The sequence below is a fragment of the Hermetia illucens genome, chromosome 4 (assembly GCF_905115235.1).
Source record: "Hermetia illucens chromosome 4, iHerIll2.2.curated.20191125, whole genome shotgun sequence".
Lineage (NCBI taxonomy): Eukaryota > Metazoa > Arthropoda > Insecta > Diptera > Stratiomyidae > Hermetia > Hermetia illucens.
Window position 1 is genome coordinate 8,182,891 of NC_051852.1, and position 26,913 is coordinate 8,209,803.

Here is a 26,913-nt window from a genome sequence, read left to right on the forward strand (position 1 = left end):
CCACTCCATCCATATTCAGTCAAATCCGTCACGTCAAAGTCAAAATGTCCGCCTGTACTCGACCGTGGTTACCGTGCGATTTGTCCTTAATTCTTCGTGATTTCTTTCTTAATTAATCACAATCAAATATCTTAAACATTCAAACAAACTTGACCATTTGTCTTCCGAGTCAGTTAATTGATCATTCAATCGTATGGTGACTTAATATCAGGCGCAAACATAATTTTTTGTCTTCAAAGTTCTCGAAAAAGTGATTGTAAATAAGAAAAATATTACTCATATCAAGACGACGTGTTTGTGTGTGTGTTTACGTGAAGATGGTATAGGAGCGCGCCAGTGTTTTCAAAAAAGTGCACTGCAAGAGTGAGATCGGAAATGTGACAAGTGAAAAAGTTCGAATGAGATAAAGATATATTGCTGAAAAGTGACAATTTGATTGTCGGATGTGTGTGTGCGTGTGCGTGCGTAAATGCAATTGTCAAATTAAAATTTTTGCAAAAAAAAAAAGATTTTATTTTTTTGCTTTAGTTATTTTTTGTTCGTGCAGTCGCTGTTGATTTCCGTTAGTTTTGTGTGAAGTAAATATATTAATTTATCATAGAAAATGGCCCGAGACTACGACCATCTGTTCAAGCTGCTTATAATCGGTGACAGCGGTGAGTTCGCGTGCATTGCATCCCACTTCCTTGTAGGCACCTAATCCGTCACAGAATGTTTCATATCTAAAAATGTTTTGTGAGGTTTTCATCGTGAAATCCAGAGAATGAATTCCGACTGAATGAATTGTTGTGAATTACGTTCAAATTGTCTGAGAAAACTCGATGTCGGCGTGTGTGCCGAGCGTGGGCTTCATACCCGGTTTAGGGCGTCAAGTAGGCATTGGGATCGTTGCTGATAATAGAAGTCCAGAAACGCTGGCCAAACGGTCATTGCCTTATCTGGATCGGAAAGAGTAATCCAAGGGTCTGTCGCGAGCTTATCAGCGAAACGCATGGCTCCAGAACTGCTCAGTGGGCAGAAAGGCATGCTTGGAGCGATCTTATCAAGTGTCTGTGCCAGCAAACGCCGGACTCATTTCCTTATTTGGGGAGTCCCCTACATACTACAGCATGATCCTAACTGGCTTAGTTATAGGGGCGGATAGATATATCCCATCCAAACCCCTCAGTTCTAAGCAACTCAGGCACAGAAGCTAACACAATTTTGCCTCCAAATCTCCTTGAGAACGACAGAGAATCCTTCCGCGCCCCAATTGCTTTGTAACCCCCTAAACCTCCTCCCCATCCGCAATTTACATCTTCTGCAATAACACCAAATTACATAATTTTCCAAACTACACTTTCTCTACGTCACTACTGAAATGCAACAGCGATAAAAGCTGAAATCATTTAGCCGCACACTCTTGCTTTCCATTTAATCTCATCCATCTCATCTCGACACGAATCAAAATCTCATGATATCCATACGCTATGTATGTACTCATGCATTTACATATGTACACGCTTGGCAGGTTGAAAAATACACTTCGTCTGGGGAATTGAAAATAACACCAAAAACTTCACATGATCTCCAAACGCTGTGCTGGCAATTGTGGTATTTGCGCGCCTATGGATGCAGGAATGGAACTCGTCATGAGATTTTGATATTGAATTTAACCGGGTGAGAAGTGCGAGTGTGATAAAAACTATTGGGTTGGGGAAAAAGTAATGTATTTGTGATCGAATTTTAACGCTTTATTTAACATACTTAGAATTATCCGATTTAAGTCAAATATGCGCCGTTTTGTTTGCAAACTTGTTGCCATTTAGAAGGCAACTCCATTGTCCCCTCCAGTTTTCGCAAGCCTCTTTTGAGGCGAACTTAGTAGCACCAACATCGTTTTGCATGGATCGGAAGAGATGGTAATCACTCGGTGCCAGGTCCGAACTATACGGTAGGTGCGATAGGACATCCCAACCGAGCTCCCGTAGCTTCTGGCGGGTCATCAAAAATGTGTTCTGATTTGATCACAATCTTTGACTTGAATTATACTAAGCGATATTATAATTTCTAGGTGTTTACTTCTGAAGATAATTTTCAATTATAATAAATTTATTTAATAGCGAAATAGAAGAAGAAAAAAAACAAAGATCAGTTCGCCGCCGCGGTTGGGAACCGAAGAGACCGGCTTATTTCCATGCGGTCCTCACTGTCCCAACCAACGGCATTTTTCCACCGCTAATTCTCCACTCCCCTGGTGCGTTCCGAAAATGAGTGAGTGGAGAGTTCCGCGCCATCTACCCGTCCGCATCCGCAACATCCGAAATAAATTTCGAATGCTGCAGATCCTGCCGCGCCACATCACTCCGCTCCCAGACGAAACCTAGGGGATTTCGGCGACGGATCCCGGAACTTCGTTCGCCGTTAATCCACAAAGCGGACACGACACTGCTTCGGGGCGCACACGGTTTTCAGCCTGGACAAAGAGACCGCCTTTTTGTGACCACCGATCTCGAGCTGGAAGAAATGTTCTCCCCTCTCGAGAACGCGGTACGGGCCCTCATATGGAGGTTGCAGTGGCTTCCGGACGGCATCCGTCCTGATCAGCACGTGTGTGCATGTGTCCAGTTCCTTGGGCGAACAAGCAGGTATGGACGAGTGTCGAGTGGGTGGTGGCGCTTTGATGCGTCGGAGATTGTCCCTCAGCAGACGCACCAACCCCGACTCCGTGAGACCCGATCTCTTGTCGAAGACCGGATCGCTTGGGAGTCTTGGGTTCTCCCCGTATACCAGCTCCGCGGGGCTGGCAGCAAATTCCTCTCGGCGGGTTGTACGAAGGCCGAGTAGGACGAGGGGCAAGACTTGAGTCCAGGACGGGTCGTCGCATGCCATAATGGCGGCTTTCAGCGTCCGGTGCCAACGTTCCAGCACCCCATTGGATTGCGGGTGGTATGCCGTAGTCCGCTGGCGTTTAAACCCAGGAGTTTGCCTAACTCCGAGAAAAGGGTGGACTCAAATTGCATTCCCTGGTCAGTGATGACCACTGCAGGGACGCCAAAGCGAGGTATCCACTCTCGGCAGAGGGCTTCGGCACAAGATTGCGCCGTAATGTCTTTCAGAGGTATTGCCTCAGGCCACCGCGTGAACCTGTCGATGATTGTGAGGCAATACTTGTAACCGTGCGAGTCCCGCAAAGGCCCTATTATGTCGAGGTGTATGGTGTGGAAACGCTTGGTAGTGCGGGGGAATGAGCCCACTTCTTTCCTTACATGCCTGGAGACTTTACACTTTTGGCATGCGATGCACTCTCTGGCCCAGGAATTGATATCCTTGTTCATGGAGGGCCAGAAGCATTTTCCGGTGACTAACCGGTTTGTTGTCCTGATGCCGGGGTGCGCCAAGTCGTGAACTGCGTGGAACACTTCCTTGCGAAATGTGGCCGGAATGTATGGCCGAGGTCCCTTTTCCGAGTCTTCGCAGCAGAGCGAGAGGTTTGAGCCGAAGATGGGCAACTCCCGAAATTTGTATTTGGGGTTGGACTTGAGGCTCTGAAGTGCTGCGTCATCCTCCTGCGCCTTGGCAATAGCCGAGAAATCGAGTGAGGCGGGGATGTTAACCTCGGAGACACGAGACAAAGCGTCAGCAACTATGTTGTCCTTGCCGGACACGTGCTGGATGTCTGACGTGAACTGGCTTATGAAGCTCAGGTGTCGAAACTGACGAGGGGACGCTTTGTCGGGCTTTTGTTTCAAAGCAAACGTGAGAGGCTTATGGTCCGTGAACACTGTGAACGGCCTGCCTTCTAGGGAGAAACGGAAGTATTTGATGGACAAGTACGCGGCGAGCAGTTCGCGATCGTAGGTACTGTAGTTCCGTTGAGCGGGATTCAACTGTTTCGAGAAGAAGCTCAACGGCTGCCAAACTTGATCCACCTTTTGGTGAAGGGCAGCACCTACTGCGATGTCAGAGGCATCAACAAAAACGGCTAGGGGTGCATCTTGCTGAGGAAATGCCAAAAGTGTAGCATCAGCCAGCTGCTGTCGGGATTGATTGAACACGCGGACAGCCTCTTCAGACCACACAATCTCTCGTGTGTCTTTTGTTTTGGGGCCAGACAAGTACGCGTTCAAAACGGACTGGTGATGGGCGGCCTTGGGCAGGAAACGACGGTAAAAGTTTAGCATGCCCAAGAACCTCCTCAACTCCCTCACTGTTTTTGGACGCGGGAAGCTTGTGATTGCTTGCACCTTGTCTGGGTCGGGCTGTATTCCTTCAGAGGAAATGGAGTGGCCGAGGAATCTCACCTGTTGTTGAAGGAATTTGCATTTCTCAACGTTTAGGACTAAACCGACCTCAAGGAGACGTTGAAAAATGCACTCGAGATAGGCTAAGTGCTCAGACTCTCAGTGGAAGAAGCGACCAAAACATCATCCAAATAAACGAAACAGAAATGAGTGAATGAACCTTTGAAAGGTTAGCGCCGCATTGCACAATCCGAAAGTCATTCGGGTGAACTCGAAGAGTCCAAAGGGTGTGCATATTGCCGTCTTTGGAATGTCTTCAGGAGCTACTGGGATTTGGTGGTATGCCTTGGCCAAGGTCGAAAAGATGCGGCAATTCGCGAGGTGATGCGCAAAGTCGTGGATGAGTGGAATCGGATATCGGTCAGGAACAGTCTGTGCGTTTAGCCTTCTGTAATCCCCACAGGGACGCCATTTGGCTTAGGGATCATATGTAAAGGGGAAGACCAACAACTGTTTGAGGGCCTACAGATACCCTGTTGAACAAGTTGTTCAAAATCTTTCCGCGCGATAGCCAGTTTCTGGGGTGGTAGAGGACGCACCTTCGAGAAAATCGGGGAACCAGTAGTATTTATGTGGTGCTGCACATTGTGCTTCACTGGTTTCGAGAGACTACACTCGGTAGTAATCTGGCTGAAATTTTGGAGGAGTGTCCGAACACGAGAGTCGGTGATGTCTTCCAAAAGAACGGAAAGGTTATTGTCAGCGTGAGATACCATTTGGCCCGACGAATTAAGGTTGGTTGTGGAGTCTATAAGGGACTTATTTTGCATGTCTACCAGCAACCCATAGTGACACAAGAAGTCTGCGCCTAATATGGGGAAGCTGACATCCGCCAGGATGAAACGCCACGAAAACGTCCTACGCAAGCCAAGACTCACGTCCACTTGCCTGTACCCGTAAGTATTGATGCGGGAGGAATTTGCTGCCGCCAGTTTGAGAGGTTGTGGATAAAGTCGATGATGCCGGGGTACGGGAAGAACCGAAACCTCCGCACCCGTGTCGACGAGGTAGTTGCGCCTGCTGAGGGGGTCGAAAATAGTTAGGCGACGTGGCGCTGCGCTCTGGGTGGCCGTCGCCAAGACCCCCCGCGGACCTAGTTTTTTTGCGGTAGGTGCGAATTTACAAGGTAGCGTACATCTTGTCGCTTTATCACCGAATCTCAGATGGTACCAGCAAATAGCTTTGTCCGCAGGCTGTCTTGACGACCTGCTACCCGAACGCCCTTTTCGTGTGGCAGACCGTGAGCGAGCTCGCGATCTGGCACTCGAACGCTGAGCGTCCAACGTCGCCCGCATCTCGGCCACGCTGGCCGTTAAAGCCGCTATCTCGCACCGTAAGTCGCTCACCTCACCCGACTGTGGTTGAACGGCCGCTATGGTTGGTCGAACGTACACTTCCTGTACCTGGTCGGCCGTCGCTGCCAGTTCCTCCAAGGAACCGGAAACGCAAGCTAGTATCGCCTGGGTGCCCTCCGGAAGCCGTCGCAGCCAGAGCGACTTGATCAGGTCGTCGCCAATCTTGCTCCCACCCAATTGCCTCATTTCGCGAAGCAATTGGCTGGGAGTTCGATCACCCAACGTTAAACCCGCCAGCAAGTGGTCTAATTTTGCCGACTCGCTTGCCGACAGGCCCCTGATCAACTCACTCTTGAGCTGAGTGTATGATGCCGACTTCACTACGTCCGACACCATAAGAATGGACTCTTCGTCCAGGCCGACCACCGCGTAGTTGAAACGGGTCGCGTCCGATGTGATGCCGGACATTTGGAACTGCGCTTCCAAATGCACGAACCACAGTTCCGGGTTCCGCCTCCAAAACGGAGGAACGCGTATGGCGAGGGCGGTCACTTGCGTGTCCGATGGGCCTGCCGCGTCTTTGCTGTCAAACGACATCTTGTTTAACGAAAAGTACGAGTTGTATTGCAGACGCGGTGCATTTATAACGAAACGCGGTGAATTTTACTCCGACACGGCAGGCCGCACCCACAAATGCACGCACGGACAGAGAAAATTACGACCGAAGCGGACGCTCTCCAGCGCAGACCAAAAACACCACCAAGGAAATGGAGAACCCGCGATACGAAACACCTAACCTAATTTTCCGCCGTTGCTGCGTTGTCGATGTCTGTGGCGGCGGCGCTTATGCGGGCTCTAGTGTCGGGGTCACCACTGTTCTGATTTGATCACAATCTTTGACTTGAATTATACTAAGCGATATTATAATTTCTAGGTGTTTACTTCTGAAGATAATTTTCAATTATAATAAATTTATTTAATAGCGAAATAGAAGAAGAAAAAAAACAAAGATCAGTTCGCCGCCGCGGTTGGGAACCGAAGAGACCGGCTTATTTCCATGCGGTCCTCACTGTCCCAACCAACGGCATTTTTCCACCGCTAATTCTCCACTCCCCTGGTGCGTTCCGAAAATGAGTGAGTGGAGAGTTCCGCGCCATCTACCCGTCCGCATCCGCAACATCCGAAATAAATTTCGAATGCTGCAGATCCTGCCGCGCCACAAATGTGTGAGGCCGAGCGTTGTGGAACAAAACACCATTCCTACTGACCAATCCTGGCCCCTTCTGGTCAATCGCCTGCTTCAAACCGTCGAGTTGCTCACGGTAGAAGACCGAATTGAGGGTCTGGCCATAGTTGAGCAGCTCATAGTGGAGTGATTTGTTTGCGACGATTTCTTCGAAGAGGTTCATCCTTAGTTGGTTTTCTGAAACGACTTCATCTGCACGCTGACAACTCTTTGGCCAATGGTAAATGTTTGCCCATTGGAAATACTTTGGCTTCCACAGGTACCGCCGATGGAAACTTTATGTCAACTATACCAATCATAGGATCATTTCTCAGAAGAATGTGAAGGTGACCTCAGTCTAAGCTCAAATTGTCCGTCAAAAATCTCTGGTAATACCAACAGACGGGTCCAGAGAGTTTACCGGAACTATGGCATCCCCAGTGAGGCATCCGTAGTTGAAATTCTGGACATACAAAAGTCGAAGGCGAAAGTTACTCCAGACATGTCTAGAATGTAATGTACGCGAGGAACCGGCGAAACTTTTTCAGATCACTCAACGAATCCCAACAGAGCGTCCAGACAATGCAGTTTTCGGTAACGAATAGGATTAAATATTTGGGTTGACTTTGGTGGTTAACCGTCCAGCATGCTGAATGGATTACTACCGATGGCAGTCAGCGGGCCACTTCACCTGGCATGAATTTTGTGGATGTTACCGAAGATGAGGTTCGACGAGCCATAAACAGTTCGAAGGACTGAAGGCTCCCAGGTCTAGATCGGGTGCAATACTTCTGGGACAATAGGTTCACCAGTATACATGGTCAATTGGCACATGCAATTGAGGTCATCTGTCGGTGGAGGAATATCCACCTTTCCTCACTGCGAAGATTACCTAACTTACCCCTAAAAAGAGCGCGCTGTAGGACCCCGCAGACAGAAGACCAATTACTTGCTTACCAACCTTTCACAAATTCATAACGTCCGTTATTAGTGGAAGGGTCAATACACACCTCAAGACCAGTCATGGAAGGGAGGCATAGCACCTTATTAGTGCATTCATCTGATTGTATCAACACTCTCAGAGCCTATCCATATACGGGAAGGCATATTCCATTTGTTGAATCCTCTTTAGTTTTAATATTTTTTAGCCTACAATAACCAGTTAGTATTCCTACTGTTATCCGGATGCTTTTTTTGTGATATTTACTCAAACGTGTGAACGCTTGGGTTTAAAATCCCGCACGAAAAGTCTGCACTATTTCATTCCTGGTAGGTTCGCCAAGTCAAATTCGCTCAACTGTTTCTCTGCATTCTTCATCGCCACAGCCATGAAGCTGATTCTGCAGAAGGGATCTATCCGTGCTCCTTTTCTCGTCAGCTTCTCCGCTATCTATTCAGGGAAGTTCATTTGGTTGAACCCAAGTGTCTTGATAGTCGCTTGTCAACAGTTCCTTTGGAGATTGAAGAAGGCATATATTTCCCCCTGAAATATGCTAGTGTGCATTCCCATTGGATCAGAGTAAGTTTCTCTCGAGCCAATGAGTTTGGAACCTATTCCTTTTGCTAAGGGGGATTCGTCAGTGTACCAGGTAATCAGTGGCTGGTTTATACTATTGGTCAGTCCTTGGTTGTGGGGAGTATAGAGGGATTCCCAAATATTTGACTTCCGTTTCTGGTTTAACCCGTATGCCAGGTAGTCAAACTTGGATGATCAAGCTTCGGCTTCCTAGTGGATGGTATTATGGTGGCCTTGGCTGGATTGAGGCGCAGTCTCGCTTCATTCACCGAATTCTTAATGCAGATTGCATCCTATTAAAGAAGGATCTTCCTATTGAACCCTTCAGACTCCACATTAGTGGTGGTAATACCTCACCCTGTGGAGAATCTTATGTAGTGTTTAGTTTGTATTCCAATCCCACCAAACACACAGCAAAACCTTCCTGGCCGTCAATCCGGGCTTGGCCATGGTTTGGGCCGGCTCGCCGCGCTTCGGCCACGATCTTTTTTGCTTGAGATTTTCATACGTGAACCACTTTTCATCACCAGTCACCATCCGCTTCAAAAATGGGTTGAATTCGTTCCGTTTCAGCATTGCATCACATTCGTTGATTCGGTGCAAGAGATTTTTTTCCGTCAACTCGTATGGCACTCAAACATCCAGCTTTTTTTGGAATCCAATCTTCTGCAAATGGTCCAAACGGTTTTATGGTCCTTATCCAGTTCCTGGCCAATCCGGACTATCCGATGATTTCGAGTATTTTATCGGTTTCTACGACGATTGGCCTACCAGTACGGGGTGTATCTTCGACATCCACTACACCAGAACGAAATCGATCAAAACAACGCTGTGCTGTGCGAATCGTTACAGTATCGGACCCACAAACTTCACAAATTTTTTCGGCCGCCTTCGTTGCATTTTTACCTCTCAGGTAGTAAAAATGTAAAATATGACGAATTTCTTGCTTGGTGGACTCCATCTTTGACGCGCTATAACTTGAGACTGAAACGTACGATCATAAAACTATCAAAGAGACACCTGTAGTCCAGATTGTCGCCTTCAAGTCGCCGTATATTATGACCCGATGCAATAAGTACAACACAAGATATGTTTAAATGTCGCCATCTATTGACAAAATACGACATTACTTTGTCCCCAACCTAATATTTCATAAATTTGTTTATTATTATTCCTCATAGAAAAAATCGTAGTTGAAAAAGCAAACGGCTTATAGCGGTGAACGTTCGTGTCTTAGATGATGTCAATTGTACCGAAGATTGGGCTAAGGTTCTTGTCTACTTTTATACGCCAGCATCATTGCTTTTAGTCATGAATTAAATTGTCGCCCAGAGATCTGTTGCAAAGCACATTCATCAATTTTTTTACATCATGAGACCAAATGGTGATCCACCCAATAAGGTACAATGCAATCCAGATATTTCGTAACTCCGGTGGATTCGTACACAGTTGCCTGTCTTTGGAGAAAATCCCGATAAGCCATAAAAAAACAATGCACTTAAGCCCCTCAGTAATTCGTATCATTTTTATACTCGAGATCACTTAAAATGTCTCACAACGTATCTCCAGCTCAAAAACCTCGTTTATTCACAATTTTTTAGGGATATAAAGGAGTCCTGAGTCCACCATCCACTTGATGGCCGACCAGACTAATTGGAAAGAAATTTACTTTCTCTGTTTCTGATCCGCGGACCCCTCTGTTATAGGGTAGAATCCAAATTCAAAAAATATAGACGACTTGCAGTTTCGTCCACGGCAGAGGCAATTCATCAGACACCGCTTGTACCCTGGGAACAACGCGGTCGAAGTAGTTATTGGTTGTTGTTTGCTCCCTTATATGTAGTTCATAACACATTGTGGGTATGCATCATCATCAGAACTCCCTCATATCCTTGTAGCAGAGCGATACCGGCTGTACTGAAGGAGAGCACAACCTGCCGCACGGAGTATCCGTGTGAAGTGGACCATGTCTATTCATGGAATTGCGGCAGAACGAGCAACTTGCCTGTTCGACGCACGAAGGTGTGTGAATCGTGACGGCTTGACATCGCAAAACTATTTTTCGGTGTCAGTTAGAGTTCGAGCAGAGAATCGAAAAGAAGGATTGCTCTCAATTTAATCATCATTATCATCAACGGCGCGACAACCGGTGTCCGGTCTAGGCCTGCCTTAGTAAGGAATTCCAGACACCTCGGTTTTGCGCCAAGGTCCACCAATTCGATATTCGATATCCCTATAAGCTGTCTGGCGTCCTGACCTACGTCATCGCTCCATTTCAGGCAGGGTATGCCTCGTTTTCCTTTTCAACCATAGATATTTCCCTTATAGACTTTCCGGGCTGGATCATCCTCAGCCATGCGGATTAGGTGACTGGTCCATCGCCAGATTTTATCCACAACCAGTCACACAACAGTCGTGGTATCGCTCATAGATTTCTTCGTTATGTAAGCTACGGAATCGTCTAGTGGGGGGCCAAAAATTCCTCGGTAGATTCTTCTCTCGAACGCGGGCAATAGTTCGCAATTTACCTCAGCTTCGCGGAGCACTTTCTCGAGGACCAGGTTAAAGAAAACGGATGATAGGACATCTCCTTGTCGTAGACCATTGTTGATGTCGAATGGTCTTGAGAGTGCTGCTTTTATCTGGCCTCGCACATTGATCAGGGTCAGCCTAGTCAGTCTTATCAATTTCGTCGGGGTACCGAATTCTCTCATCGCCGTGTACAGTTTCAACCTGGCTATGCTGGCATAGGCGACGTTAAATCCCATGAAAAGATGGTACAACTGAAGTCCATATTCCAACAGTTATTCCATCGCTTGCCGCAGAGAGAAAATCTGATCTCTTGCAGATTTCCCTGGAGTGAAGCCTCTTTGGTATGGGCCAGTGATGTTCTGGGCGGATGGGGCTATCAGGCTTAGTAAGATAGAGGAGAATATCTTATCGATGGTACTCAGCAACGTGATACCTCTATAATCGCTGCACTGTGCAATATCTCCCTTTTTATGTATGAGGCAGATAATGCCTCTTTGCCGTCGTCAGGCATTCGCTGTCCCACACATTGAGCACAAGTTGATGAACCACTTGCTGTAATTGGTTGCCTCCATATTTAACCAATTCGACTGTAATTCCATCGGCTCCTGGCGACTTACGATTTTTAAGCCGATGAATTGCACGGACTGTTTCCTCTATATTTGGCGGTGGCAGTATTTGTCCGTCGTTTTCAGTTGGCGGGACCTCCAACTCGCCGATGTTCTGGTTGTTCAGTAGTTCATCAAATTACTCAACCTATCGCTTCAATATGCCCATTCTGTTGGAAATCAGATTTCCCTCTTTGTCTCGGCAGGATGAGCATCGAGGTGTATAAGGCATCCTGCTGATTTGGTAAAACTTCCGCGCCTGGTGCGGTTGCTCCCTGTACTTTTCGAGTTCACAGACCTGTTGTTTCTCCCAGGCTTCCTTTTTCCGTCTGTGAAGTCGCTTCTCCGTTCGCCGGAGTTCGTGCCCGTTCTTTGAAAATGCTGAGAATGCAGCATTACTCAGTATGCAACATTCTTCCGTTCCGTTGCTATCTTACATTCATCGTCAAACCAACCGTTCCGACTCTTTTTGCGGTTGGGGCCAAGTATGTTTGTGGCCGTATTTATGATAACGTTCTTTAGGTGATTGTGAAGATCAGATCTCTGTTGACTGCGGCTATTGCGGCATCCATTTTTCTCTTATAGGTGTTGCGGAGAGCTGTGTGGGGATTCTAGGTGCTGTTGTTATTCGAGCTCGGGGCGCTATGCCAACGAGAAAGCGATCCCCATCTATATTGCGCCCCTCCCCCCTATACGTTCTAACATTCATCAAGGCTGAGAGGTGACGGCGTTTGATCAGCACTTGGTCAATTTGGTTGAAAGTGGTCCCGTCTGTAGAGGCCCACGTATGTTTGGGGACCGCTCTCCGCGCAAACCAGATATTTCCAACAACCACTTCGTGTTATACTACTAACTGAATGATCCGCAGTCCGTTATCATTGGTATCCCTATATAAGCTATGGGAGCCGACGTATCGCTCAAATACGGGCTCCGTTTCTACTTGGCTTTTGAAATTTCCAATATGATTTTGATATCATACTTGGGACCAGCTCCTTCTCCGACTCTGCAGACCGGAAACCAGTCCCTGTCCAACGCATCTCCTGTAATGTTGTTGCATCAGCCTTATATTGGGACAGAGTATCGGCTAGCTGCTGAACAGCATTCGGTTTGTACAGGGAGCGCACGTTCCATGAGAAAACGCGCAAATTGTCATTCCGTTGTCGTTGCCAGGTTCGTCGTTTTAAAGTCCATCCTGCCCGACGCTCCTTCTGTGGCTTTGCAACATCGGTTTTCTATGTAGGGTTGTCAGCCCTACCCAACCCCCAACCTGGATGACCAATTAGTGCAATTGGTCGCATTTTTAAGCGCGGCAGAATCGCCTTCATCCTTCTCCGTCTGCAATTTTTCATGAAAAAACAACTCCCAGTGATTACCACGTGGAGATGGAGATAGGGTTCGGTGGTGTTGGTTCAGCAGGCGTATTCCAGATTTTATGCTCCATCGTGGGTACCTATACTACCTTTTGACCGCCAAAATCATCACTACTAGAAAAGTACATTGTCTCCAATGGGTCTGTATCTTACTATGTATGGACAATAGGAAAAGAATTCAAGAAGATGATTGGCGGAAATGGTCCAGTCAGAGAATTGAAAAGATTAATTTATGTATCTAATTTTATGGATAACAAACAGAGTAAACTGTAATTACTTATTGTCCTCAGGAGAAGGAGAAAGCAATAGTCTTTACCTTATGCTTAAAACTACTTAAAGTAGAGAAATTAAAAGGACCAAGCCGAGCTCTGCAAAGGGCACGTTGAAAATGTCTGCGTCACGTGTGTTATAAGGCGCAGGACGGCAGGTGATGTCGTTAGCGGCGGAGCTGTCCATCAGGCCCGAGGAAAGTTTAGAAAATATGCATAGATCCAGATAGGGTCTATGCTGTTGCAGGAAAGGAAGGTTCAGAAAGCGGAGGCGGGAGGGGTAGTCCACACGAGGGAAGCTTTTCTGGAAGAAGAGGGAACAGGTGAATTTACGTTGCACATTTTCAAGGACAAGACAATCACAGTTACGGAAGGGTGACCAGATCATGGAGCAGTACTCGAGGGTATTCCTCATGAGGAAATTGAAGGGAGCTAAAAAGGGTTGAATCTAGTCAAAATCAGAGGACGAGCGAGGTGGTGACTTCGAGGCAATGGGTGTCAAAGCGGAGCTTATTGTCGAAAGTGATTCCGAGGTCTTGACTGGAATTTAAGTAGCATAAGAAATGTCCGTTAAGAGAGTAGGAGAGAGAAGTGGTTGAGGATTTTAGGGAATAACACATAGAGTGACACTTTCTGAAGTTTAGCGCTAAACCATTAGTCGAGCACCGACGAACCAGAGTTAGATTGAAGGGAAACACTGTCCTTAGGCGACGATAATGCGGAAAACAGCTTAAGGTCGTCTGCATAGAGCAAACAGCGACAATTTAGAAGGGGAGACGGCGGGGAAGGTCGTTAATAAAAAATAAAAATAACAAAGGGCCCAGAATAGATCCCTGTGGGACGCCAGAGAAGGAGGAGCAGGAGCGGGAAGTGCAGCCGTCCAAAGAGACACGTGAGGATCGGTTGGAATGGTAACAGGCAAGCCATAAAGCAAGTGGTATGGGAACGCCTAGAGACGAGAGTTTGGATAGAAGCATCATGTGATTTACAGTGTCGAAGGCTTAGCGAAATCAGTGTAAATGGTATGTACTTTTTGCCGTGAATTTAGACATTTCGCGACAAAGTTGGTAAAGTCAAGCAGGTTGGAGGCAGTGGACCTACGCTTAACGAAGCCGTGTTACTCTTTCACTATTTGGTGGCCAAAGTGGGCGGACAACCAGTCGCTGACATATCTTTCCAAGATTTTGGAACAGGAGAAGAGAAGGGAAATGGGACGATAATTCTCGGCAAGTTTACGATCGTCACTTTTGTGTATAGGGATGATGAGAGCCTCTTTCCACAAGCCGGGAAAATTATATGCTTCGAGAGTTAGTTAAGGGGTAGGGGAAGAGAGATGGACTTACCAGTTTTAAGCAAAAAGAGGTTTGGAAGACCATCGTATCCAGGTCCGACATTGGCATCAAGTTTGCCAATGAGGTTTGGCAAGGATAAGGGTAAGAAGTGGAATGGTAGGCGATGCGGGGCAGGTTACATCCACTATCGGGAGGGATTCGGAGGAAGGAGAGGGAACATAGACTGAGGAAAAGTAACGGCAGAGTAAATCACAAGATAGTTGGGAGTTCGCTGAGGAGCCTGAGAATTTAATGGACGGAGGGGATAACAATAGATAGCTAAATGCATTCGACGGCAAAAGTCGACTGGAGGTGTGCGTTGACCAAAGCCAAGGCTTAAAGCAAGCTTTAGAATAACGAAAAGGAGGATGGCTTGTTTTCCTGACCTAAATAGACGCCCCCTGAATTTTGACTTGCCAACCAGAAATTATGAAGTCTTGTTAGTATCCATGTAATCCCTTACTAAGTTATACTACTGTGATAAAAAAGTAAGGTAAAATTGACATTTAAAACTCCCGGGCATTAGGAAAGAAAGTAAATTTTTTTCCTAGGTTGGTAGGACTATCTATAACCTTTGTCAGGCGTCTGTTTGTCAAAAGTTTTAATTATCTTCGAGTTACACGTGTTTTTGTAAACAACCAAAAGTGAATTTTTCGAGTTTTACAATGGATGATTTTATTGTGCAAAAAAACTTACATGAAATTTTGTTTGCGGAACGAATATTCTTGTGCGGACACGTTGAAAATGTTGCGGAAGGCTTTTGGTGATCAAACTATGGCACAAAAAGATGTTTATATTAGGCCTACAAATAAGTTCTGTCGGTTTTCACAATAGATGGGGTAGCTTGTTTTTTATTCCATTCATCCACATTTCCAAACATTCATCGGAAAGCTACTGTCAATAGGCACAAACGTCAGTATAAATTATTTAATTGAAGTGTAAACAACAATACTTTTTTCATCAACGAAAATGGCCAATTTTGTACCAAATAATGTGTTTTTGCGGGGATTTCTACTTTATTATTTCAAAATGAAGAAAAAAGCAACCGAAAGTCATCGCATTTTGGTGGAAGTTTATGGTGACCATGCTCTATCTGAGCGAACGTGTCAGAGGTGGTTTGGACGGTTTAAAAGTGGCAATTTTGACTTGGAAGACGAAGAGCGCGCCGGACGGCCAACAATTTTTGAAGATGAAGAATTAGAGGCATTGCTCGACCAAGATCCATCGCAAACGCAAGAAGAACTTGGAAAACACTTGGAGTCACTCAGCAAGCCATTTCCCACCGTTTAAAAGCAATGGGAATGATCGGAAAGGTCGGAAATTGGGTTCCATATGAACTGAAGCCAAGGGACGTCGAACGCCGTTTTTTCACGTGCGAACAACTGCTTCAACGACAAGAAAGGAAGGGTTTTCTGCATCGAATAGTTACTGACGATGAAAAGTGGATCCATTACGACAATCCCAAGCGTCGGGCAACGTGGGGATACCTCGGCCATTCCTCATCATCGACGGCCAAAGCGAATATTCATGGTGAGAAGATCATGCTGTGTATATGGTGGAACCAGCTGGGTGTGATATACTATGAGCTGCTAAAACCGAACGAAACAGTCACGGGCAAACTCTACCGACGTCAAATGATGCGTTTGAGCCGCGAACTCAAGAAAAAACGGCCGCAATACCAGCAAAGGCATGATAAAGTTATTTTGCAACATGACAATGCTCGTCCACATGTTGCACAGCCCGTTAAAACATATCTAGAAACGTTGAAATGGGAACTTCTACCCCACCCGCCGTACTCTCCAGACATTGCTCCTTCTGATTACTATTTGTTCCGGTCGATGCAGCATGGCCTGGCTGACTAGCACTTCTCCAATTACGACGAACTCAAAAAATGGCTCGATGAGTGGATAGCGGCCAAGCCGGCTAATTTTTGGCGGGATGGTATCTATGAGTTGCCTGAAAGATGGAACAAAGTTGTGGCTAGCGATGGGCAATACTTTGAACAATGAATGTATAACCAATTTTTCACAATAAAGCTTCAAATTTAAACAAAAAACCGACAGAACTTTTTTGTAGGCTTTATAAGTGGTACAACGAGTTCAAAGCGGGCCGAGAACGCTCTGGACGACCATCAACCTCCACCGACGAGGGCCACGACCAAAATATCAAAGATCTGGTGCTTGAAAATCGTCTATTGACAATTAGAGACCTCGTTGATAGTGTTGGAATTTCATTTGGCCCAGCACAAACCATTGTGAAGGATGTTTTGTGTCTCGATTGGTGCCAAAATTTTTTGGAAAAAAAGCATTGGTTCTTCGCGGCATTTTTGCCAAAAAAACTCGACTCATATCATTCCGCAACCACCGTATTCGCCTGATTTGGCTCCGTGCGACTTCTGACTATTCAGCAAACTCAAAAGGCCAATACGGGGATGTCATTTTGACAGGATTGAGGAGCTAAAAACCGAATCAAAAAAGGCCTTGAAGGCTATACCGAAAAAGGACAATTCCCACTGTATCCAGGACTGGAAAAAGCGTTGGCAAAAGTGCGTTTTATCGGATGGGGATTATTTTGAAGGAGATGGAATTGATTTGGAAGAATAGATAAAGAATTTACATTTTATAAACAAATTCGCCTTACTTTTTGATCACAGTGGTACATTAGTTCAAGGTGATGGGTAACATAACCAAAATCCTGATGCTCGAATATTCCTCCACACTAATCCAGATGCTGGAGATTATCTAAAAAAATCGTACCACCTCATAAGACCGGGGAGACAATTTTGTATCGAGCGAATATTGCGTGTTCCCTTATGATGAAACTGTGATTTTTTCTTTTCATATTGTGTTCCAATAATTTAACGATAAACCGATAAGCATTTCCATTTAGTCAGCTATAAACCGTCTCTTAGTATCTCAGATTTCGCCAATGTTTACCTGAAGCCCATTACATTGGAATTTATGATTTTTGAGTGCTCCACAGAGCTAGCCTACTTCGCATTCAAATTAAATTTCCAAACAAAGAATCAAACAAGAACGAATATCTTATTTCATCTGAAACCTTTTCTCTTTTCTCCTGAACAGGTGTTGGAAAATCATCTCTACTCATTAGGTTTTCAGACGATATGTTCTCTGGTAGTTATATAACAACAATTGGCGTTGATTTTAAGATTCGTACGGTGGTGATAGATGGTCAGCGGGTCAAACTACAAATATGGGATACTGCTGGACAGGAAAGATTTCGGACGATAACCAGTACGTACTACCGTGGGACGCACGGTGTTATAATTGTATATGATGTAACGAATGGTGACTCATTTGCGAATGTCCGACGATGGCTGCAAGAAATCGAGCATAATTGTGACGTCGTGAATAAGATTTTAGGTAAGTTGATGGCTACAAGGTTTTTGTCTACTATAGATGTAGATTCCATTCAGATTTATCATAATTAATTGGTTGGTGTGATTCATTGTATTAGGTTGTTGCAAATGAAATGGTCGTTTTGGTTTGTATTTATTTAATCAAAATAGGTGCCAATCGATTCAAAACACTTCTCCCAGTGATATTCAAGAGCATGTATGCCAGTTTCGTAGAAGTCCAACTGTCAGGTGTTGATAAATTCGTCGAAGGCAATTTTGACAGCCTCTTCGTACCTAAATTGTTTTTCCGCCAAAAAATGATCCAAATGCTTAAAAAAGTGGTAGCCGGTTGACGAAAGGTTCGGCAAATATGGTGCTCATCCACCAGAGCCTCATACTGCAATTCGTTGAACTTTTGAACCGTTGTTCTGGATCCATGAGGTCCTTCATTGTCGTGAAGGAGTATCATACCATCTCTGTTGACCAGTCTCGGCCATTGAATACTCAATTTTTGGTGCATTTCCTCGAGTTGGGCACAGTATTTCTGTGCATTTATCGTTTCTCCAGGTGCCAAAAAAGAATAGTGGATAACTCCAGCTATAGACCACCAAACAGTCACCATTACCTTCATCGGATGAAGGCTCGCTTTCGGCATATGCTTCGGTGGCTCATCAGCATCTAGCCATTGTGCTGATCGGCGAAGATTGTCGTATAATATCCACTTCTCATCACATGTCACTATTCTGTGCAAAAAGGGATCGCTCCTGTTGCGGTTGAGTAAAGAACTGCAAATTTCCATTCGAAGCGACACGTTTTGCTCCGTAAGGGCATGCGAAACCCATTTGTCGAGCTTTTTCACCTTTCCAAGTAGTGGCAAGTGCCGGGAAACTGTCGAATAGTGTACGCGCAGTTTCTCTGCAATGTCTCTCACAGACTGACGTATGTCGGATTCGACTAGCACACGCAGCTCGCCGTTGTTAATCGATGGTCCTGGATGTGCTCGTGGCTCACTTTGAAGGTTTACGTCGCCTGACCGGAATTTTTCGAACCATCGCCGTGTGGTTCGTTCGCTTACCGTATCAACTCCAAATGCGCTGTTAATGTTCTTGGTCGCCTCCGCTGCTTTATGACCGAGTTTGAGCTCATACAGAAAAAAGTATACGTTCTTGGTTCTATTCCATCCTTTTTAAGGCTTTGTTTGCAAAACAAAACCTTATTAAAATCGGTTCAATGTCTGTCTGTCTGTCTTTTTTTCCGATGGAACGTGGCACACTTCAAAAGCTACCGCAGGCTGCTGCCACACGGTTATGTGGGACTCTTACCCACTAAAACCACCTCTTTCTCCTTCCACTCTCCCCGCGGGACTACCATATTATGTCGCGGGGCTGGATCAGAATTTATTCTGCGCTCATGTTAATATTCGTGCTCCTCTCGCGTTCATTCTTTCGGATGACTTCTTCCTGCCTAATCTTCTTTCCGATGGCTGCAGTCACTTTTTCGACTTCGGTCCATATCCCCTTGGCCCTCTGTCTGTCTGTCTTTTTTTTTATGGATGGAGCTGGCAATTTTATAAAGACACTGCCGCGCCAGGTTGTAGCTGCCACTAAAACCATCCCCACTTTCTCTTTTTTCCTTCCCCGCGGATCGCCGCAAAGTATTACTTCGTGGGGTGGACTGCGCTTTAAGCGACCAAGCCTTCCGTCCTTCGCGTCCTCCTTGCACGCTCCGCTCTTCCAAGTTTCTCTTGTATTCTTTTGATTGCGGAGTTCACCGCACAACAGTTTCTCTCCGACTTCAACATTTCCCCGACGATGTTCTGCGGGCTTAGGTTGGTTTTCAGGGAGTGTTCCAGACTCCTCCTTTCTGAGAGAAATCATGGACACTGGAACATAACATGCTCCGGGTCCTCAGGTGTGCAACCACATTCAGGAGACAAGGGAGAATCATCCAGACTGAATTGGTGCAGGTACTTCCTGTAACCACCATGTCCTGACAGGAATTGCGTCAGATGGTAGTTAATCTCACCGTGTCGTCGCTGGATCCACTCCTCAATACGGGGAATCAAACTATGGATCCAGCGACGCCTCTGCGAGTCGTCGCACCGTTTCTGCCACTTTTCCAGCGATTCTCGCCTTGCCGCCTTTCGGTATTCTGCATCCTTTTCAAGAGGATTCATTTTCCTTGTCTCGTACAGGCAGCGTGTCTCGCTTGCCAGAATGTCTATCGGGATCATTCCCGCAATAACACACGCTACCTCGGCTGATATTATTCTGAAGGCGCTGAACACCCTTAACGCCACTAAGCGGTAAGTCATATTTATCCTCCTACGATTACTCTCACACGCTAGTGTTTCCTTCCAAACTGGTGCCACGTATAATAGTGTGGAGCGAACCACTCCGGCCACAAGTAATCTGCGACTGTATCTTGGGCCTCCAATGTTAGGCATCATCCGCGCTAATGATACGCTGGTATTTGCCGCTTTCTCACAGGCATAGTCCAGATGTCCCTTGAAATTGATTTTAGCGTCAATCATCACCCCTAGGTATTTGATAACCGGTTTCGAAGTGATGACGTGACCACCAACACGAATATTAACCCTATTCCTCTTCCTGCGATTGGTAATCAAGACCGCCTCCGTCTTTTGTTGGGTAAGATCAAGCTGAACCATCTCCAGCCACGCTTTTATGGCGCTAATGGTTTCGTTAGCGAACATTTCAACGTCTTCAGGTTGTTTCGCGACGACAACCACAGCTAGATCATCTGCGAAACCGATTATCCTAGCCTCCTTTGGCACGGGAAGGACAAGGGCCCCATTGTACATGACGTACCACTTAGCCCTGTGGTACTCCTGCGGTGACGGTGTACTGCTTGGATCCCTCATCCGTGTCGTACCAAAGTGACCTCTCCGGAAGGTAACTGTTGAGGAGCTTAGTCAAATAACTCGGGACACCTGTTTTAGCCAGTGAGCTTTTTATCCACTCCCAGCTTGCGGAATTGAATGGATTTTGGATGTCCAACGTCACCACGGGACAACATTTTTTAGACGAAATCGCATCTCAAGCCAGCTTCAAAACAATGTTTACGGCGTCGATCGTTGAGTGGACTTGACGAAATCCAAATTGTCGCTCCGATAATCCATCCTTATATTCGATGATAGGGAGCAGTCTGTTCTAGATGACCCTTTCGAGCATCTTTCCTGCCGTGTCGATAAGGCAAATCGGCCGGTATGATGATGGGTGTCCTGGGTGCTTATTCGGCTTCGGGAGCAAAAGTAGTTTTTGCCTCTTCCACCGGTCGGGGAAAACTCCTTCTATCATGCATGTTTCAAACACGCTGATAAACCAGTCGGGTCTGGTCTTAACAGCGTTTTTAAGGGCTCTATTGTTAACAGCATCCAGACCGGGTGCTTTGTTATCATCAATTCTCCGGCAAATTTGCGTAAGTTCCTCCTCAGTTACCGTAGGTATGGTGTAGACGTCCAATGCTTGCTTGTGCTGTTTGTGTTCCCCTTTATCCGGGGGGAAGAGCGCCGTCACGATATCGAGCAGAAGATGCGGGCAGGTCAGTTGTGATGTTCGCCCTCTCATCTTCTTCATAACTATCCTGTACGCTTTCCCCAGGGGCTTTGGTCTGCCTCTGTGCAAAGTTCCTTGAAGCATTTTCACTTGCTGGTCCGTACAGCCTGCTTAAGCCTGCTCTCGTTACGCGTCCCATCATTTGCTCTACATTTTCCGTAGCCGCACCACCGGGATTTTGGCCTCCCAATAGCATCTCTATGAATGCATCCTCCTCAAGCCCTTTCACGGACCAGCCCCGGTTTCCAGCCTCACGGGAACGCACATCGACGCATGGCCCATATTCGATCTGGAGGAAAATCGCTTGGTGGTCGCTGTGAGTATAATGCTCACTGACAAGCCATGTCATTCTCCTCGCCAATGTGGTACTCACATATGCCAGATCGATTATTGAGCCCGACCCTGTCCCACGAAAAGTTGAAACGTTTCATGTGTTGGCAAGCATCAAGTCTAACTCCGCGAAAGCCTCGAGCAGGATACGGCCCCTGGTGTTCGTAGTGCGACTGCCCCAATCCACGGCCCACGCGTTGAAATCACCAACTATGATCTTCCTAGCATTCCTTCGAATTCTGTTATCGTCGCGCTTGGTGGAGGATAGCAACTATATATACAGATACCAGCTATTTTTGCCCTGACGAATCCAACTTCTGGAAACTCCATCACTTCTTGAATGGCTTGATTTCCACACGCCCATATTGCCGCCTTGCCAGTTACATCTGCAGTCCAGGCACCGCTCTTATTGTTGCGATAACGCTCGCTGATTATGGCAGCTTCGATTCCCTTCTCATAGATGGTCTGCGAGAGAAGGTCTAGCGCTGCCTCGCAGTGGTTGAGGTTGATTTGTACCAACCTGATTTCTTTACTGCATTCAAGGCTCTCCTAAGCACTGGGCATCTGCTGCTGCCTGCAACGTGCCGACAGTCGACGCTCTTTTTTTCCTTGCAAAGCATACATTCAGGCTCAGCCTTGCACTCCCTGAACATATGGCCTTCTTTCCCACATTTTCTGTAACTTTTTGACCTGCCACAGTCACCGGTGCACTTCGCCGCTATGTGGCCAAATTCCAAGCATCTAAAGCAGCCCTTAAGGGACACCTGCTCCCTGAGTCGACCCAACCTATTTTTACTTTTCCAACCGCCAGCAGTTTGAACGCTGCTGCAGCTGATAAGTTTATGGTTGCCGTTTGCGTGCCTCCGTATGCCTTCCTCAGTCCCCTGATTGCGGAATGTTGCAAGCCAAGTGGTCCAAACTGCTTTTCTAAGGCGTCGTGGATATCCTCCTTGGTCGTGATTTCGTCAATGTCCTTACATTGTATGACAATCTCCTGCTTTCTGGCCCGTACTTGAGCTTCTTCTCCTAAGGACTTCTCCACCTTGCCGAGGAAATTTTCCACCGTTTTGCCCGGAGACTTCTTCAGCTCCAGCATCAAGTCTCCTTTTTGGGAGCGTCTGATTCGGCTGACGTTTTCTCCAAGGTCCATCAGCTCAGGATCGAATTTGACCTTCCTAAGGATATCGACGTAAGTCATATCCCCTTTTTTTGAGATGATGATTAATTCGGGCCGTAATCTTCTTTTCTGTGTCATATTTTTTCTTCCGACAACCTTGGTCCATGCTTCCTTGGTTCCCTTTTGAGGCTTTGCCTCCCTTGGGTCGATTGGAGCTGGCGCCGTAGTTTCCAAGATTTTGGCAACTTTGTTTGACTTCCCTTTTGCACGAAAGAATCATTCGCACCCTCTCTACTCCTCTTTTCAAGCTTACCGCCTTTTATATTTTGAGGGGGTGTCACTTGTGTTGCCTGGGTGACGCTTGATTTCTTCGAGGCATTTTTTTCTTCCTTGGCATCATTGTATAATACACGAATGGTACGCACCATGTTTTTAATGGCCTGGTGCACGTTGTGTTTGTCCTTAATAAATTCAGACAACTCTACTATTTTCCTTCGGAGTAGGGCAAACGATTGGTCCGGACTCTGACATGGCTCCTCCGCTTGGCTTTCCCATTGGGCGCTTACGTATTTATTAGCCTTCCGCGAGCTCCCTGATTTCCTTCCTTCATCAAGGTTGATTTCGGAGGACATCGCACGATCGTCGAGCTTCTCTTAAATGGATCAAACACTAAGTCCTGCGGCGTGTTCCGACCAGGTGTAGTTACCCCACTATGGGCAAATAAATGACCAGTTTGTGGGGCATCTTTTCGTGTCGTTTGAACCGACATTCTCGGGAGTGATGTACTCCTTTTAAATGCCTTTCTCCAAACTACTTGTCGTATTCGATGCAACGGTGGTCAAGTAATCCACCACCGAGGCACTGCAGTCGAGGGATATCGACGGTCGGGAGCCTGCTTGCCAACTCCCAAAAGCCGCCGGTACTGGGTTTCCGAAGCCCTGCACCGTAACTTTATTCTCCTTCTGTTCCTCCATGTTTCGTTTCATTTCTGGGTATCCTTCCCATAGCCAATTTTTATCCACAGGCGGGCGTTTACTTCCCACCTACCCGGCCTGCGCATAAGCATGCCCATACACGCACACCTCCAAATGCGTATATGTGCATATTCCTACGCATCCGCCGAGCATTCCCTTATCCGCACGAAGGGACGTGCCTGATGGGAGATTTGGCAACTCCGCACAGATCTGTCTGTCTGTCACAAGCACTTTTCTCAGAAACGGCTATACCGATTGACACGAAATTTGGTAAGAAGGTGGGAACTGTGGACCCCCAGACGTGCAGTGAGTGATATCCTTCTAGGTTGAAGGGGTGGAAAGTGATGATTTCTTTAACGGACTCATTCTCAGAAACTACCCAGCCGAAAGATCTGAAAAATTCATGAAACTGCCTCTATATGGTGCCCAGGCCTCAAAATACTCTCCATATCGATATCCATTCAAATTAAGTTAATAATAGTATATTACCATATTTTTGGGGAAATTGAGTAAACCCCAACTGGTGCTGGTTTGATACAGCAAAATCGCAACTAATTTCACTTGATTGCCAAATCGGCCATTTCATGTGCAACAATCTAACACAATTCCTTCTAATTTGTCCTTCGAGATTCTTGATAAAGACCTTTCTATAAATTTTATGGTATTTTTCAGTTGGCAATAAAAACGATGATCCCGCCCGTAAAGTTGTATTAACCGAGGATGCGCAGCGTTTCGCACGACAAATGGACATTGAGTTATATGAAACATCTGCCAAAGACAACATCAACGTTGAAAAAATGTTTCTTGCAATAACACGACAAGTCCTAAAACATAAGCTACAACAAAATGCGCAAAATGCTCAGAATACAAATGAAACGATACATCTGAAGCCGGGGAAAAAGCATAAAAGTCGATGTTGCTAGTTGTAAATTTATTACCATTTTTTTAATGAAAAACATAAAAAATAATAAAAGTATAAAAAATAAACTAATCGAGAACGAACAAAACATTTTTTTTTTTTTTGGTGATCATAAAATTAAATCGTAAAGCTTAGGAACATGAACTGTTATGAAGCGAAAAACATTGTTTAGGAATAATGTAATGGAAAACTTTTTACCAGCTTTTTGAAATAGACAAGTATTTTACACCATTCCTTTCGTTTTAATCCAGTTATGGTGGATTACATGTAAACTACTTTTTACTATAGCGAATTTTAATACATGTCGGGATTATTTCTAGTTTCGCTTACAAAGCGCATTGAACGTGGTGTATTGTAATGCATAAAAGAAAAGTGTACAAGTTTTCCGGAAATTCTACTTTGCAAATCTTTTTAGAAATGCATGACAATACACAATTACCTGCACTGAAAAGATGTTATCTAGAATCAGACTTAGTTTCGCTAGACCTTTCTTGCAATACGTCGCTAATTGTGTATGTTGCAATTCTAATTCAGACAACCATATCAATTAATTTCTTTAATTTATAAAAGAAAAACAAGTGTGATATTGCGAAAATGAACCTGTTACACTTTTACGAAAATTATATCGTGTAATATTCGTTTTAGGAATGAATCGTGTAAGTTAAAATTGCTTCTAATTTTGAAAGGTGTAACCATTGTTACTTGATTCTCTGTCCAAAACCGCAACGCGAAAGTATACATATCTTGGAGCTGAAACTAAGACTCGTGCAATGTAACTTGATCTTTAATTCGAAGGAAGCAATGCTCATTTATTTAAAGAGCGCTTTCTTCCGTTTCAGAGATCTCAACTCGAATAATTCCGATCCCTTCTCAAAGGCAATCATATTCTCGTAATTAATTCTCTGGACAACCTCCAGGCAGTAGATATAGATTGATTCAATAATCTGTTTCAATGTACAATAAATTTAGAATTCGGGACTCGCTAGACACATTCGTTATCAACAGGAAAGCTGCATTTACTAATTTTCTATTTGAAGAAATATGAATTTATACTATAGCTTCTCTGGCCCTACAAAACCCTTTAGAAACTATTGTTCCCATATTATCGCGTCGCGGACAGAGCATCAATGTAAGCATGGAGAACAATGAAACCGATATATCAATGCTTGGAACTCATTTATTGTTAACACAAGTTTTCATTTCGCTTGTCAGTCTCATAGTTTCGCTGAATTGCCTTTGAAAATGAAAAGAAAATTGACCACGTTTTGTGAGTTTTATACTTTGTAATTAAAAATCAAACGCATTAATATGTATTTGTATTAAATAAATATTATTTATAGGTGCAATCAATGAAGTTATTGTTTATATCGTTATAAATTTATTTACATTGGTTATTATTATTATTCTGTTAAGGGAAAGTCGCACCGCGTCCTTGAAGAACTATTGTGCCCCTTTTACTGGTAATAGTGTACCTATTGATCATAGTATCTCAAGCAGGCCTATAACCGTTAGGAACTTTAGTATGTTCCCTACTTCCAGATCTTTCAGCTTTGCATCTGGTATTAAGTGTTCTCCCAGATGCCTCGACCTATTTTGCACAAGTGCCGGACACTGTCCCAGAAGGAGAGGTTTCGTACTCCTCCTCACAAAACCTGCAGCCAGTGTCGGTAGATATCCCTAGCTTCCCTAGGTGATAGTTTAGCCGACAATGATCAGTGAGAATTCCCACTATGATTCGGAGGTTCTTTTTGGTGAGGTTTAAGCAATGCGTATGGGGTCATATTCCTATTAAGCACCCTGGACAGCTCCATCCCTGGTAGGCCCGCCCAGTATAGTTCCTTCAACCGTTTTTCTTCATTTCTTAGAGCCATAGCCATGAAACCGTTTCCGATTCCGCAGAAGGGCTCCGGCCCGTGTAAAGGCGTCCCTGCTCTCTTCTTGGCTAGTTCGCCCACTGCCTCGTTGCCTTCCAACCCAGCATGGCCTGGAACCCAAAGGATCCAGACCTTGTTGGACGAGCCGAGTGTATTCAGTCTCTCAAGGCATTCCCATACCAGTTTACAGTTCACCTAGTAGGACCTAAGTGCCTTGATCGCTGCTTGGCTATCGGTGAGAATAGCTATGTTCTATCCCCTGTAGTTCTTTTGCAGATTAAAGGAGGCACATTTGTCTATGCCGTATATTTCCGCCTGGAATATGCTAGTGTACCTGCCG

The 26,913-nt window shown here is 45.5% G+C and overlaps 1 protein-coding gene across 1 annotated transcript; it reads left to right on the forward strand.

Moving 5' to 3' along the window:
- The first annotated feature begins 19 nt into the window (after positions 1 to 19).
- LOC119653593 (ras-related protein Rab-35) lies at positions 20 to 26,049 on the forward strand. Its single transcript, XM_038058342.1, has 3 exons — positions 20 to 656; positions 17,510 to 17,809; positions 24,453 to 26,049. The coding sequence occupies exons 1-3, from the start codon at positions 605 to 607 to the stop codon at positions 24,701 to 24,703; spliced, it is 603 nt and encodes a 200-aa protein (XP_037914270.1). The 5' UTR covers positions 20 to 604; the 3' UTR covers positions 24,704 to 26,049.
- The last annotated feature ends 864 nt before the right edge of the window (positions 26,050 to 26,913 follow it).

What these genes read in the sequence shown, in the direction of transcription:
- LOC119653593 (XM_038058342.1), top strand. Translation starts at nt 605, where the DNA reads ATGGCCCGAGACTACGACCATCTGTTCAAGCTGCTTATAATCGGTGAC. An exon ending in GCTTATAATCGGTGACAGCG is followed by an intron (nt 657 to 17,509) that starts GTGAGTTCGCGT and finishes TCTCCTGAACAG; the next exon opens with GTGTTGGAAAATCATCTCTA. An exon ending in CGTCGTGAATAAGATTTTAG is followed by an intron (nt 17,810 to 24,452) that starts GTAAGTTGATGG and finishes GGTATTTTTCAG; the next exon opens with TTGGCAATAAAAACGATGAT.